This window comes from Grus americana, chromosome 11, assembly GCF_028858705.1.
Source record: "Grus americana isolate bGruAme1 chromosome 11, bGruAme1.mat, whole genome shotgun sequence".
In the NCBI taxonomy this organism is placed as follows: Eukaryota; Metazoa; Chordata; class Aves; order Gruiformes; family Gruidae; genus Grus; species Grus americana.
Window position 1 is genome coordinate 14,623,574 of NC_072862.1, and position 15,351 is coordinate 14,638,924.

Below are 15,351 nucleotides of genomic sequence, written 5' to 3' on the forward strand. Positions count from 1 at the left end.
AAGCCAGTGCATTAGGGTGGTGGTTACTTTTAATCTGCTGGCTTTAAAGTCTCAAATCTGCTTCAAGAGAAATAACTAACATCAGCCGACAGTTAAGTAGAGCTCAGCCTTCATAACAAAAAAAGGAACTGGTACCAAAATAAAAGTGCTCACTACCACAGAACTGTTTTAAAGAAGATCTGTCTTTTACTTACTAGACGACGTGGAACTTGTACCACTGCATGTGTTAAAATGGAACACAACAAACTCCTATGCAAATAGTTGTATAAACGGTTAAGATATAATTAAGTTAAAATATCACACTGAAGATAGCTCCCCCATCTGGAAACACCTCTGTTTGGGGGGAAAAAAAATAAATCTCTGTGGCTGTTTCAGATAAGCATTTTATGAACAATCTGATACAGCGCGCTCTTAAAAAATACTGCACATCATGCTGTAGCTATGGAATAAAACCTTACTTTATTTCTGCAATTAGATTTAGCAGGGATATTCTGCTACATGATATTAAAACAGCTGTTCAGAATATAACATCAACTCAACAAGTTGAGTACAGATTAAATTAAGATATTTTATAATATTTGTGTCTCTCTTTACAGGCTATCTTTGAACTTTCCCAGGGAGAAGAGGACTTGATAGAAGACCTGAAGTTAGCAAAAAAGGTATTTTTTGGAAAAAAAAAAACCAGCACAACAAACAGTATTCATTGGTTCATATCCCTTTTAAAATAATCCTTGCTTTTTATAATTGCTAAGACAGTAAGAGGGGGAAAAAATCAAAACATGTTTCTATTTTCCTATTCTTTCTGAAAAACTTAAATGTGCTGCTTTAATTTTTTTTTTTTTTAATATGACATGGATAGTTTAAGATATGGTTATGAAACTTTAAGATATTTTCAGCAGTTGGTCTGGTTTTGCTTACAGGGAGCTTTAAATGCTATCACTAATTTCTCAACTACTAATGATATATTAATTACAGAGCTCCCTTGTTTCTTTTCAGGCTTATCATGACCCAATGCTCAAACTTTCCATAATGACAGAGCAAGAGTTGAACCAAATTTTTGGAACGTTGGACTCTCTAATTCCTCTACATGAAGGTAAAATTCAAATAGTCTTTTTCTGTGTTACTATTGCACATAGATTTATAGTCATCTGGTTCATCAAGTGAAGTTTATCTTCTTTTTCTAATCATGATCAGATCTTCTTAGGCGGCTTCAAGAAGTCAGGAAACCTGATGGATCAACAGAACATGTTGGCCATATCCTTGTGGGTTGGGTAAGGCAGAGTTTTTAATCAATTTTGGGACTTTAATTTGGAGCTGCAATATAGTTTTTATCAGATAATTTCTTTTCCATATCTAGCATAATGTCAAAAATATATTCTCAAAGTATTTTTAAAAGGCAAGGCAACTATTTAGAGACACAATAGAATATTTTCTCTTTTTAGGTGTTTTCCGTGAAAAGATTTAGACTAGGATGTTGTTTTTAAAGCTTTTGCTATTCAGGAGATGAGCGGTATTTAATATGCTTTAAATAAAAATCAAGAACCAGACTAGAATTTGTCTGATGTAGACAATTTAGAAATCTGCCCCTGTTTGTATTCTGGTTTCTTAGGGAAACGAAGCTTAAACAGTCACATCATGTAAGGGCACCCTACAATTATTTTTGAATGTCAGTCAGGGTAATAGGTAGTTGTTAGTGTTGTCAAAGATACTAGTTTTCTAGAAAGGTTTGTTAAGATAAGGCAGACAGGGATACAAGTGAGATGCTATTGCTGCCCCACAAAAGAAAAAGTTGGTAAGTTCATGTTCACTAGCATCCAACAACATAAACACAGAAAATAGATTTTGTTAGTTTTGTTGATAACGTTGCTCATTATATTAGAAAGAGCTGTTTTTAAAGGGATTTAGATATGTGAAAAGTTTATTTGTAAGTATATGTAAGGAATGAAATTTAGCAGGAAAAAAAAGGGCTTGACATTTTTAAGGGATTAAGTAATAACAGACAGTAGCTCTGTGTGAAACAGTAGCCCATTGTAAACATAACAAACATGATCACTACTAGTACATAATAATGCAAATAGTTAATGATAAGCTTGTAAGTGTCTAAAATTATCTGGTTTTAATTTGCATAAAGTAATTTTAAATATATTTACTTTCTAGTGTGTTTGAACACCAGCGAACTTCTCTTGGTCCAAATAAGTCTGAGTCTAATTTCCTTTGTTAAAGATTTTACATATATTGTGTGTTAATATAGCAGTTTTTGTAAATGGATATGTTGTTTTAATCAACATATAAGCTAGGTTTTTTTCAGATTTGAGGTACAGTTCTGTCATCTTAGTTTGGTCAAGTTTCTTGAGGGCAATATAGAAGTTTGACGATAGAAGTTTGCTTATCTAAAAAAGGCCAGGTCTGGGAGCACTCATTCCTATGCTTTTGTTTCCATTCATAATTAAAATCAGACTTCTGTTTTCAGCTATTGTCTGCAATAAGTAGTGCTCAATCTGAAGTCACGGTTATTTTTTAATGCTTTGGAATAATATTGGAGATCTCGAGGAACAGAGGGATGAGCTAGTGCTTCTAAATGATTTAAACGATGAACAAGGTGGTCAGAGGGCCCTTGTAAACCTTATCTTTGTTGGAAACATCATCAATAAATTGTGGATAAATCTCCAGAAAAAAGATTCTCGGCATGAGTTCTGATATCCTGAATCACTTGAAACTTTCTGTATAGCAAACTGTGCTTTGCTTCAGCTCCAGAATAATTTATTCCTTTCCTCAGCTTCCATGCCTAAACTCCTATGATAGCTACTGCAGCAATCAAGTAGCAGCCAAAGCCTTACTGGATCACAAGAAACAAGATCACAGAGTGCAAGATTTCCTACAGCGCTGCTTAGAGTCTCCTTTTAGTCGCAAACTGGACCTTTGGAATTTCCTTGACATCCCAAGAAGCCGTTTGGTTAAATACCCATTACTACTCAGAGAAATTTTGAGACACACACCAAATGATCATCCAGATCAGCAGCACCTTGAAGAAGCTGTGAGTTACTCTTGGGTTTGGGAATTTTTTAGGAGATTATAGCACTTTTAGCTTATTAATGAATTAAGGGACACTACATATAATATGTAAATGGTAATACTTATACAAACAGCCGAAACTAATACATGAAATTTCTACTTCTTCCCCCAATTAAATCCTATTTCAGTAGCAACGTGATACCAAAAAAAAATGGGGTGAGTGGGTTTTCCATAGCTCTTCTCTGATCCTTCTCCATTTTGTCTTTATCTTTCAATGTTGTTTTCCATTCTAATCTAAGTTGGGTAATGTGGCCATTTCTTTTCAGGTTTTGGATCATTTAGATAAGTTTTATTCCATGGCTTGAGACCTTACATAACCTCTGAATCTAGATTAATTATCATCTGCAGGAGTGTTGCTGAAATTTGCTTTCATTATGTTTTTTTAATCAGAATAGCATTATGCTTTCTGAAGTAAAACTAGAGGGATAAATCCAAGGCTTTAAAACTTTCTTATTAATAGAAAGGGACCTGATTCAGATATTCCGAAAACTTTCTAAGATTTCTGTTCTTTTTATATATATATAAAAATATATATATATAAAAGCCAATAAAACATGCACACATGTAAATGTATATCTGGGAGTGAAGCAATTTATTGTAGCGGATTTGTTTGAAACACACTTGTAATTTAATGAATAAATAAATATAATCAGTATCCTACTGCTTTTGAGTAGTATTTAAATATCAGTAAATTTCGTTAGTATTTTGAGGACAAAATTTATAATTTGCCTAGACTTGAATATTTTGTACATTACAGTATTTCTTTGTTGAAAAATGACAGCCCTGCTTTTTTTGGAAAGTGCATGTTTCGAAACACATGTACCTGACCGCTACTGTTCTGCTATTCCTTCCCCAAATCCCTTGCCCAGCTCAACTTCTCTGTTGTAAAATTGGACAACCGTGGTTTAAATTCAAAGTTTGGATACTCGCATTTAGATGTAATCTGTAAGGTACATTTTCCCCTTGTGCATATTCCTTTAAACCCAAACAAAAAAATCATAAATATCTCAAAGAATTCTTCTGCTTATTTCTAAGGTTTGCTTCTCTACATAATGTCTGGTAATATCTTTTAAAAAGATTTAAAATGTTTTCTTCTAGTACTTGTATTTGGTAATTGTTAATAAAATATATTCAAGATTTTTTTTCTTAATATTTCAATAGCCTTATATAGTTTTTTTGTATTCTACTTCAGCAGAACACTGTTTATCTTTGAAGTTATATATTTCATAAATTGTATATTTGCCAAGTTAAATTAGGAAACAGAAATGACTCTCTGTAGTTGGCTCTTAACTCTGGTTTAGGCTTATGAAGTACATTTGTCTTCCTGTCTGGCAATCTGCTATAAGCACACTGGGCCAAGCTGATCCCTGAGAAATCTCCTGGGATCAGTAGATTCTTGAATTATCTGTTTGGGCATGTATGTCTCACCCATTCCCCTGCTCCACCTCCATTTATTTAACAGAGGAATTTCGTTGGTCTAAGCAACCTATGCTCCCTATTAGAGTTGACTGAAATCAGCAGAACTTCACATCTACATGCCCAATTATGGAGCTGTATTTTAAGTTTTGGATAAATTGATCTCAGGGTGCTTAGAGAGTGCATAGTAGAAGGAAGTTCAAGATGGGGAGCATAATTTTATACGAAAGGCAAAGCGTTCTTTTTAATGTATTTTTAAAGTAAAAGGGCAAAATAATTTTTACTTTTAATTGTAAAATTGTAGGTATAGGCATTTAAACTAAAATTAATTTACCTTATTTCCAGAGGCTAACTTTCACAATGAAAAGAAAATTGAGAATTTAGTGTTTTGGGCTAGTTGCGTGTTTTGCAGGATAAGGATCTTGATAGTTCTGTTTCTTGTTCTCTGATATGACGCAGCAGTTTTCAGATAATTATAATCTATTTTAAATACATATTTTTAAGGCAGGTTATTTGTCCTGTGCTAGAAACAATGATAAACCCTAACTAAAGTGTCTTTGTACACTGTAGTCTGCTTAATTCTGTGGCTAATATTAATACTCCTACAGACTGGTCTACATAAATTCTTTAAAAATATACTGTAAATCAAAATGTATGTTCTTGTAGCTACAGTTCAAGTTATTAACAGATAGCTCTGAATATTGGACTAATTAAAGTTTGTATGTTTTCATTTTTTTTCTGTAGATAAATATAATTCAGGGCATAGTGGCTGAAATCAACATAAAGACTGGTGAATCTGAATGCCAGTATTACAAAGAGAGACTTGTTTATCTTGAAGAAGGTCACAGGGATTTGTTGATTGATAATTCACGTGTTGTATGTTGCCATGGTGAACTGAAGAACAACAGGGGAGTGGTAAGGAATAAGTGTTTTGTCATAAATAGCTTTTAAAGATTTCTTCATTTTTCATGACAGCTAAAACAGCTGTGAGTATAGATACAGAAACATCACCGTCATATATAGGAAGTTGATAAATATTGACTATTATATATAACACTCATCTTTTTGGTTAGCAGATATCTGTATATGGAGATAATAAGCTTATATGTGTCTCTGTCTCTTAAGGGGACCTAACAATGTCCTGGCTAAATTGTAAATCAATAAATTTCAGTAAAACTTGCAGGGAAAAATACCATAAATAAGAAATATATTTCTAGTGTCAGAGACATAGTAATGTCTATAATGGCACACAAAATATACTAACAAATTTTAAATCTGTCAAAGGCTGAGATTATTAAGAATATTTTACTTGATTATTTGTTGAAGTTCAAAGAGAATTTGTTGACCAGAGAAGTTTGATATTTGATACTGCAAATCCCAGTCTCCAGCAGTCTGTAGTATTGATAAGTGTCATAAGCTGAACTTTCTAATTTAAAAAATAAAGAACATGCAGATTAGTAGAGCTATTAATAGACTAGAAACCAGTTATTCTTAGATTTTTTTTTCTAGGTCAACTAGAAACAACATTAAATTTTGAATGGATAAAACAATGAGAAAAGATCTTTTTCTCATTAACTGAGCTTATGAAAGCTTTATTTAAAAACCCAAACAACATAAGCAGAATTCTAAATGCATTTCTCAGCATTGGGAGCGCTTCTATGTAGTGTGTTTATATATACAATAGAAGGATCATGTTTTATCATATGGCTGAGATGGAAAGATGAAATGGAGGCTATTTTCTGGTTCACCTGATAAGGATCAGGCAGGCAGTTAACGTATAGCAAACAAGCAGGAACAAACTGGCAAATTTCATCTTTCTAGTGACCCTTATTTACTCCATCCACACTACCCCAGCCTTTCTTTGGTAGCATAACATTAAGTATATAATTAATTCTTTCCAATTTATGAACAATATTTAAAATTCCCAAGCATTTTTGGGAGGTTTCCACGCTGATGTATTCTTTGAACACAATTGACACTGAGATATTTTTGGTTTGTGTTTCTTTGATTTGGGGTGAAAAACAGATCAAACCATTTATATTTTAATGTTTCCAGTCTCCTTTTCACACCTGCTGTTACAAAGTATTAGCTTTTGCAGCAAATAAAGAGATCTTACCATTGAAAAGAGTTTGATGTGACTCCCACTAAAATCAGCCATAACAAAGCTTTACATTATGAAGAATCCCCAACATTTTGTTGATGATGGTTTGAAAACTGATTTTCAAAATAAACCAGATATTTTTGCTGCACATTTAGAATATTAAAAAAAAAAAAGCAAGCATCCATACCTGTATATACCTCAAATGTTTAATCTCACACATTTATGCTTTCTTCTATATTTCATTCATATGAAAAGGGTAGCCATTTGCCAAACATCTAAACTGAAACACATATTGGATAGATTTTTTTTTTTTACCTGATTCTGCATAGAGTCAGTGTTAATACAAAAGATGACAGCACTGTAGAATAAGGAATCAAACAAAAAGTTTAGGTGTGTGTCCTGCAAAGACTTAGAGAGGCACAAGTGGAAGAAAATTGGACTATTCATGGATGTAAAATGAGGTATCTATTGTGGAAAAACAGAATGACGATGGACTTTTTCAGTATCAGATGACTGCCAAGACATATTGGGAAAGGTTTCCACTATGATTACCTCTTTCATTATAGTTTTCTGAAAGCATGGCTACTGGAAGATGGGACAGTGGATCTGAAGATCTATCTTCTATTAAAACTGCAAATAATGCGTCTATTTAGATTTAGAGTCAGGTCAACTTTAGAAGCAAAACCAGTTACTCATGATCAGGAAGAAAATTGTGGCAGTGAAGAACAAAAAAAATTCAATGCATGATAGCTAATGAAATGAATTTAAAATTTCAGTTTGTTTATTAGTGGAAGCCATTGGAGATTGCAAAATGTGAGCAGGAACGGAATTTAAAGATGATAACAGGTGACTTGTGCCACCTAGGAGCAAAAATAATTTTCTGAGCTTCAAAGAGCTGTGGTGAAGCTGACTGTAAGCAGCATGTGAATTATAAAAAGATTGCTCATAATTGTTCATTGAAATATTTGAATGAATAAGATTGCCTGTTTCTTAGTAACACAGGCAGTACAGAAAAGTTAAAGTGGGTGTCAGAAAGAAGAATGTGTATACACATGCTGCTGTAGAGAGAGTTTTGAAATGTCAGGCACAACATTTCAAGGCCTCAACACTAAAAGATTAATTAGGATCATGACATAAGAAAGCAAAGACAGAAGAATAAATTTTACAAGTTTTTAAATTGTTATATTTACATACTTATACGCTGTCGTGCCATAAGACTTTTAAATAGTGGGAAAAGAGGAATCCTCATTTATTTTAACTGTTGAAAACACAAGGTTATAATGTACTAGAGTTTAAATAAGTTGTGTTTAATGATGTTCTAACAAAGGAATAATGCATTATTATTTATTAATTTTTAACAGAAACTGCATGTTTTCCTTTTTGAAGAAGTGTTGGTGATTACTCGAGCTATCACCCATAATGAACAGCTCTGCTACCAGCTGTATCGGCCACCAATTCCGGTGAGGGAGCTTGTGCTAGAAGACTTGCAAGATGGAGAAGTGCGACTGGGTGGATCCATACGTGGTGCATTCAGCAACAACGAGAGAAGTATGATTACACCTTGATTTTTTATTTGCTTATATAGGGTCATTATAACCTTAGGACACCTGCCAATGAGACATCAGAATGCTTTCTCTAAAATCCACATAACCTACATCCAACATCTTGATTTTTCAGACTGGTTTGTTATATTGTAACTTGCTTCTTTTACATTGTTTCTCAAAGTTCACTATATCACTACTGGGATTTCTCCACACACCTGCTTCTGTACTGAATTGAGATGGGGAGAGTACATAGAATGTAGTGGCAAAACCACAAAATTATAAGCAAGTGTATTTTGAAATCTTAAGATAAGCTTCAGCTGGTATGACTTTTCTCTGCTATTGCTATTCCATAACTAAGTCTTTCAGCTGACATAATTAATGTAGTGCTCAGTGTTAAGACTGCAGCTATTCACATTAATGTCAAGAGGTAAGAGCTAATATCCTTCTAATTAAGCATATTATAAAGATGCATGTTTCTATTACAAAGGTCCTTTGAATCTCACTTATCTTGCGAAAGCTTTGAGGGGTTTTTGTATGTATTTGCTTTATTAGTGAAGTGGAAGTAAGAGATGAGGCAATCTCCAGCTGACCCAAAGCACAGTATTCAGTGAAGGTTCTGGAAGGTCCCTGGTTTGCAGAGAAGCAGGAGAGCGCTGAAGTGTGGCAAAAGCCTTAATCCTGCTGATTCACTTAAAGCTTTATAGGTAGCTCATGCACGGCAGAACCAGAATTGTTTAATCCAGCAATAAGAAATAACTAGAAGTGCTTGTGGTGTTCTGCGTTCTTGCCCCACAAAACAAGGAGATACGCAGGCTCTTCTCTCTGGTCTGACATGGTATTGGCAGGAAAGCATTGTAAGTCAAAGATTTTATGGATTCTGTTATTTTAATATACTCATTTATTATGAAGTCCATTCAGCCAAAGCATTCAGTGTTTTGATATGTATTGTTTCTTTCAGTCAAAAACTTCTTTAGAGTCAGCTTCAAAAACGGATCTCAAAGCCAGTCTCACTCACTGCAAGCCAATGACTCCTTCAACAAACAACAGTGGCTTAACTGTATCCGCCAGGCCAAAGAAAAAGTTACGTGTGCAGGCAAAGCTGGCGTGCCGAACTCAGAAGCACGTTTTCTTTTGTCACCAAATGGAAGCAGAGTACCCCACGGAGAAACCACGCTTGAGCAAATGGACCAATCGGACTGTGAGTCAGACTGTAGCATGGACACCAGCGAGATCAGCATCGACTGTGAACGCATGGAACAGACAAACTCTTGTGAAAATGAAAAGCAAATAGAAACCAATGTTTGACAAAAACTTACAGTTCATGGAAGAAAATCTCTTACCTGTACAGTATTTGCATTCCATACATGGAACCATTTGGAGAAGCACTTTTAAAATATTTTTTGTGACAGTGTCAATGCAGTCCTTCTTGTATTCGTACTTATGAGTGTAGTACTGTAACTGCTGATCTGTATAAGCTGGAATCTCTTGCAACTCATGTCCTGTGATTATATTCCATAAACATCTAAGGTGGATGAAAGAGGTACTTGACCAGTTATTCTCAATGTCCTGCTGTAAACAGAATCTCTAAACTACTGTTTATACGCGCGTTACATAAAGAATCTTTTCATAATTTTAAAAGTACTTTATTTGCCTTTTATAGGGGCAGCTGAAGATGTGGACTTAATATGGAGTTTCAGAATGGGTATCAAGATGATAAGCTTTCATAAAGGCATAGAAGGAAAAAATAGTTTCTTGGAAAAAAAGAAAAACATCTTACAGTAACCTATCTGAACTCTTGCAGCGTTAAATCAACAAGAGCTATAAAAAGCGGGCCATGTAACCAGTGACTCTTTAGGGATTAATTTTTCAAAATGAAGCACTGTCCTAAGATCCAGCAACCAAATTTATTAAAATCTGGTCAAAGTGGTCAGCATAGTGCTATGGTTTATTTATCAAAGCATGTAATGCTAAAAATAATCAACTGAAAAAACCAAACCCCAGCCCAAACCCAACCAAACCTCTACGGCCAGCACTGAATTAAATGAAATGCTGAGAATACTGGGTATTTGTAAATAAGCTGGTAGTTTGCTTTCAGTGCCATATATATATATATTTTTTATCCCAAACAGGATAAGAATGGAAAAAAGCTTTTGCTTGTGAATAGGCCCTCTTCAGCATTTTGCACTCCACTGACCTCCACTGTTGGTTTTAAACACCACTAAACTAATGTTAAAACATTTAATTTTCTGTAAATGTCTGTTTACAATTACATGTAGTTGGTTTTTAAACTAAGTGACAATTTTATATAAATGGCGCTCTACAAATACCCTATGGGATTATGTAGAGAAAGTTTAGACAGAAAGGGAATTGCTTTTCCTTTAGGATGTATTACATACTTTATATTTTTCTCAAGTTTTGTTTTAAAAGATTGTTGCATTTAATCTCATGCTGTAATTGGAAATGTTACTGTGTTTTCTGGTGGCTGATTTAATCTACTCATTATGATGAGGAGCAGATGAGTCACTTAAATGCAGTCTAAAACACTCAGTTCAGCATCCTGTTACTTTTCAGGAATCCCTGGATAATATTTTCTTTCTTAGTATAAGAAATAATGTCAGTGCTGTATGGAAAGCTATGAAAATGATATATTAATAAATTTAAATGATCCTTGAAATTACACAAGATAACCTGTGCAAAGTACTCGGACCAGCAAAAGTAGAAAAACTGCTAAGTTATTGCCAAAAACATTTTTCTTGTGTTCTACAAGTTTACAGAAAATAGTAAATGTCAAGTATCCTACATATATATATGCTGATGCGCGTTACAGAAATCAGTATGACAAGATGATAAACAATATAAAACAAGGTATTTTTATTTTTTAAAAAAATGTCATTTTTACCCTATAGAACATATTTCTGTATTTATAGTTTTTCAAAAAAATCAATTTTCTGTTTCAGGCTTTGTAATTTATTTCAACTGCTTCATTTTTAGAGCTGAATGAGTATGCCAGTGAAAATGAGAGAAAGGAAAAACTTGCAGAAGAAAAGCCATAGGAAAACATATTAGATGATGAATCATTTTCATAAAATTTGTTCAACAAAATGTTTAAAAAGAACGAAAAGCATGTAAAGTGTTCAGATAGAGAAGAAAGAATGAATGTGTGTTGACCTTTTTTCTTTTTTGTCTTTTTTTTAAATAATAGCCTTAAACTTTTCTGGAAGCATTTCAAATAAATTACATTAAACCATTTTGATTTTTATTTGGTTTGGTGGTTTGTGCAAGATGACTACAAAAAGATTTTGGCGGTGCATACAGTGAGTCTGAACATGTGACCAACGCTTGTATTTTGGTTTTCGTGGAAGTGTTACATATTTGGATCCAATTTGCTAGATACAAAATAGAAATGAAGAAACAAGTCACTGCACTCAATTCAGCACATTCCCCAAAGTTTTGTATTTTATAACCAATTTAGAAAGAAGGTGTAACAACAATTAATAACCTGCCATCAGTTTCTCTCTCTCAATCCCTTGTGGGTCACATCTCTACTAAATATGTTTTATTGCAAAGCACTGAGACGATGAATTTTGGGGCATGTAAAAAACCACCAAACAGCCAGAGAAACTAAGATTAATTTACATTTGTGTACTAGCATTTAGCGTTGTGTTCAACATACTGCAGTGCAAGTGTTTCACTTTTGCTTTGTAGTTGACATACATTTAGCAACTGATTTGATCTAATAAAGCTTCATGATGTTTTTCTTCAAAACATCTTGAGGAATAAGACTTTCACTTGAAGAATCCTAATATCGTTCAAGATTTGGTTAGTTTGTTTTGCTTCTAGCACTTTTAAAATGCCATTGCTTTTAAAAGAATGACTTCTGGTTGTGGGGCGGGTGGGCATGGACAATAAAATGTACCAAAAGCCATGGGTAAAATGTAAAATGCTGAATGCAAAGAGGAAATGTAATGTAAGTAAATAGGTCACAGTGATCATCATGGTTAGTGATCTTACTGTCAGCAGAATGGAGTCTGAGAAGCTGCAGCCATGGATTGGCAGACAGACTGCAGCCATGCAGTACGCACAGGCCTCTGCATGATTCTTCTGCAGAAAATTGCTTCAGATTTCTCAGGTCGCCTGCCATTGCATGTAAGGTGCTTCCACTAATGAGATAGTTTAAAGCTGTGTAATCTTACTGGATCTCTGAGGGATCTTCGATCGCTCATGTCTTGGATGGAAGAATAGTGTCATGGCGAGGTGGTGAACAAGAACAGGTGGAGTGTGTAAAAAAGGCAAGAGGCAGTGACGAGCCTGAGGTGTAAAGGGCTTCTGAGATCACCGTGAGGGGATGGCAAAATAAGGAGGACTGCAGATGCTGGATGAGTTCCAGCTCCTCTACATCTGAGGTACGAGTGCTCTGGACCTCATGACCTGGGAGAAGAGTGACGAGGCATCCTGCTCTCTAAAGCAGGAAGTCAGTAGTCTGATGTGGCAGTTTTGTACCTTTTGACAAATCTTACCAACCTGTTCACTCTCTTATTCCTAGTAAGAACAGACAGTGTAGTCTTAGCGTGCGGAAAGATCTGATGAACCAGAAGTCAGGAAGGTAAAAGCATACATTGTCTTGACTGAGAAAGACAGGTAAGCAAAGAGAATGCCCTTGAAGTCTTTGAAATAGATGGGTCCTCTGAGACTACAAAAGAGAATTTAACTGTTTGTGGTTTTTGGTTCCCTAGATTTGGTCTGCAGCACTGAAAAGAACAATGCAAGGATGAAGACTTGTCTCCTGGAACCCAACGGTCTGCTATGAAACACCAGGAGCACTTAGTTTAAAGTCTGTGAAGCTCAGTACCAGGGAGTCACTTGGCAGAATCTTGGTAGAAGATAGGCCCAAAAGTGAACTCCAAGGTAGAGAAGGTATTTCTCAGTTGTGACTCCTATTCAGCATGACCACCCTGAACCAGGGATACTGCCTTAGGAATGCCTCCACAATAGCAGGAAGTGGGTTTCTTGAGGTTTCACAGAAATTTCTAGAGTTTGAAAGATATATCGGAATGTTTAGATGACAGTTTAATCAACTGCTGTTTTAGAAACTGATGTTTTATGCTGACCCTGTCTGGCACTTAGATTCTGGGAATCAAGACTGACTGTTAACAGAGGCAGAAACTGAGTTCTATATATATGGAAGAAGATTTGTTTCCTTTGAATATAGGGGTTCAGTTCCAGAACAGATAGTTCTTCCATATTTAATGCTTACTCATGAATACCGATTTTAAAATACTGTAATCTGTTCTACAAGTTGCTGCTGCCATCTACTGGAAATAATTGCATATTTTTAGAGCTGATTTGATTACTTTAAATTGTAAATATTTTAAGATTTTATAGGTATTCATAATTATAAAATGAAAAACTCCCTATTTTTAGAAATACAAGTAGATCTTTTCATACTTTCACCTGTGGATCACAAATTTGTTAGAAAAAAGTACTAGGTGAATTTCTGCTATTAATCCCTGCTTCTACAGAGACAAGTCAAGACTACTTCCCCAGTGTGCTTCCCCCTTTTACTATCAATAGGCATATTTTCTCCATGGCTGGTAAATGATGCTAAAGCTCTTTCCAAGTGTGTAAATTCAGTTTTATCTCTGAATTTTCTGAAGGTGCCTCTCTTTGCATGGTCAATGAAGAAAGTTAAATTATACAGTTCTCCTGTCTTTGATCTCCCGGCACCTAAAATTTAGTCAGTATGAATACTGACTTCCTCAAAATTAGCACTTAAACATTTGAAGAAATGAGATGTGTTTTACATCACTAGAGTAATTTCTGGAAAGTGAAATAGTAATTTCTAGTTATTTAAATTAAACTGTAACAATATGCTCAGACTAAATAATATTTTGCATTTCTAAATTTGCTTTCATAAAAGAATACTGAGGTAACATCTGGAGCAAGCACCCAAGTTTGTTCCTTGAGCATGGAGTCCTATGCAACCCTCCCTTATAAATGTCTTTTATTTGTGGCCATTAATCTGAACTAAATCTGTATTACTAATGTATTACATATCATCTGATTTCAGAATCAAAGGGATCTGCAGCTGCTTTGTACTTGGGTGGGAAACCGCTTGGTGCAAGTCAGGGAGTCGTGGTTGAATGCTTGGCAAATATCAGAAACCACAGAAACCAGAAAGACAGGTGACAGATTTTACAACCTTTTTTTACTTAAAAGTATTCAACTATTCTCTTCTTATGGTGATTTTCAGTGAAGTTTTGTTTTGTGAACTGGGATTCTTGCTACCTATTTTATATCTGTCAGGATGCAAGATTCATAGTGGTGCAGTGATCCAGAATGGTCACATCATTTATCGAGTAGTACTTAGTAATTTTTGTGATGATCTCTCCCAGTCTTATGTTAATACATAAAATAATTTTGCACAACTGCAAAGATGTATCTTTTTAAAGCAAGTGGTACATTAGGAAAACATCTTTGTATGTTTGGGAAATGAGCTAGACTTCATACATTGTTTGGGTTTGTTATGATACACACTTATGATGTTTATACTTCTCGTTATTTAACACATCTAAATACATTGTAAATATATGCTTTAGCATATTTTCCAGTATTCATTGAGAGAGAAAGTGATAGTAAGCATACTTCTCACAGTATACAGCAGTTTCCTCACCCTGTTGCCTTTTTTTGTAGTTGTTTCTTTAATGCTTGTTGAATTTACTGGAATGGCTCTATAGTTGATTTGTACAAAGTGGCTCTATTCCAGAATTACTGGAATACAGTGAAGATATGCAATTTAGACTCAATGTTTCTTCTGAAGTCTTTGAAATCTTACTGTCATATGGTTATTCACTGTCCGTGGATAGGTCTTCATCTAATGTGAACAGTAAGTCAATAGAGCTATGGTAATTCAAGCAAAGAAAAAAAATGTCATGTGTATACACAAACATGCTAAAATCATGTTTTCCTAAAGAAAAAAAAAATCATATATACTTACTACATCTATACATATTAACTTCCTGGCTACTGGAAGACCTCATTTTCTTTTGAAAATTCTTTTACCCTGCCCAAAGCATAGATACATTTTTCTGTATTTTTTCTGGAATGAGAACAGAGAATATAGTTGGAAGGACCCACATTAAATAAATGTGAACCCATTTCTGGAAGAAATTTGTCTTACCTAACTTTAAAACATCAGTAAAAGCAATCCCACAGTGTCCC

General features: G+C 34.5%; 1 protein-coding gene across 4 annotated transcripts in view; it reads left to right on the top strand.

Annotated features, from left to right (window-relative positions):
* Positions 1–11,390, top strand: part of ARHGEF3 (Rho guanine nucleotide exchange factor 3) — a 134,801-nt gene extending 123,411 nt beyond the window's left edge. For all 4 annotated transcript variants that reach the window (XM_054838447.1, XM_054838448.1, XM_054838450.1 and 1 more), the window contains 7 exons: positions 597–659; positions 997–1,093; positions 1,195–1,271; positions 2,777–3,034; positions 5,233–5,403; positions 7,951–8,137; positions 9,092–11,390. In XM_054838447.1, the coding sequence (XP_054694422.1) occupies positions 597–659; positions 997–1,093; positions 1,195–1,271; positions 2,777–3,034; positions 5,233–5,403; positions 7,951–8,137; positions 9,092–9,438 (1,200 nt within the window). In that variant the 3' untranslated portion in view covers positions 9,439–11,390. The remainder of the gene's footprint in view (positions 1–596; positions 660–996; positions 1,094–1,194; positions 1,272–2,776; positions 3,035–5,232; positions 5,404–7,950; positions 8,138–9,091) is intronic.
* The last annotated feature ends 3,961 nt before the right edge of the window (positions 11,391–15,351 follow it).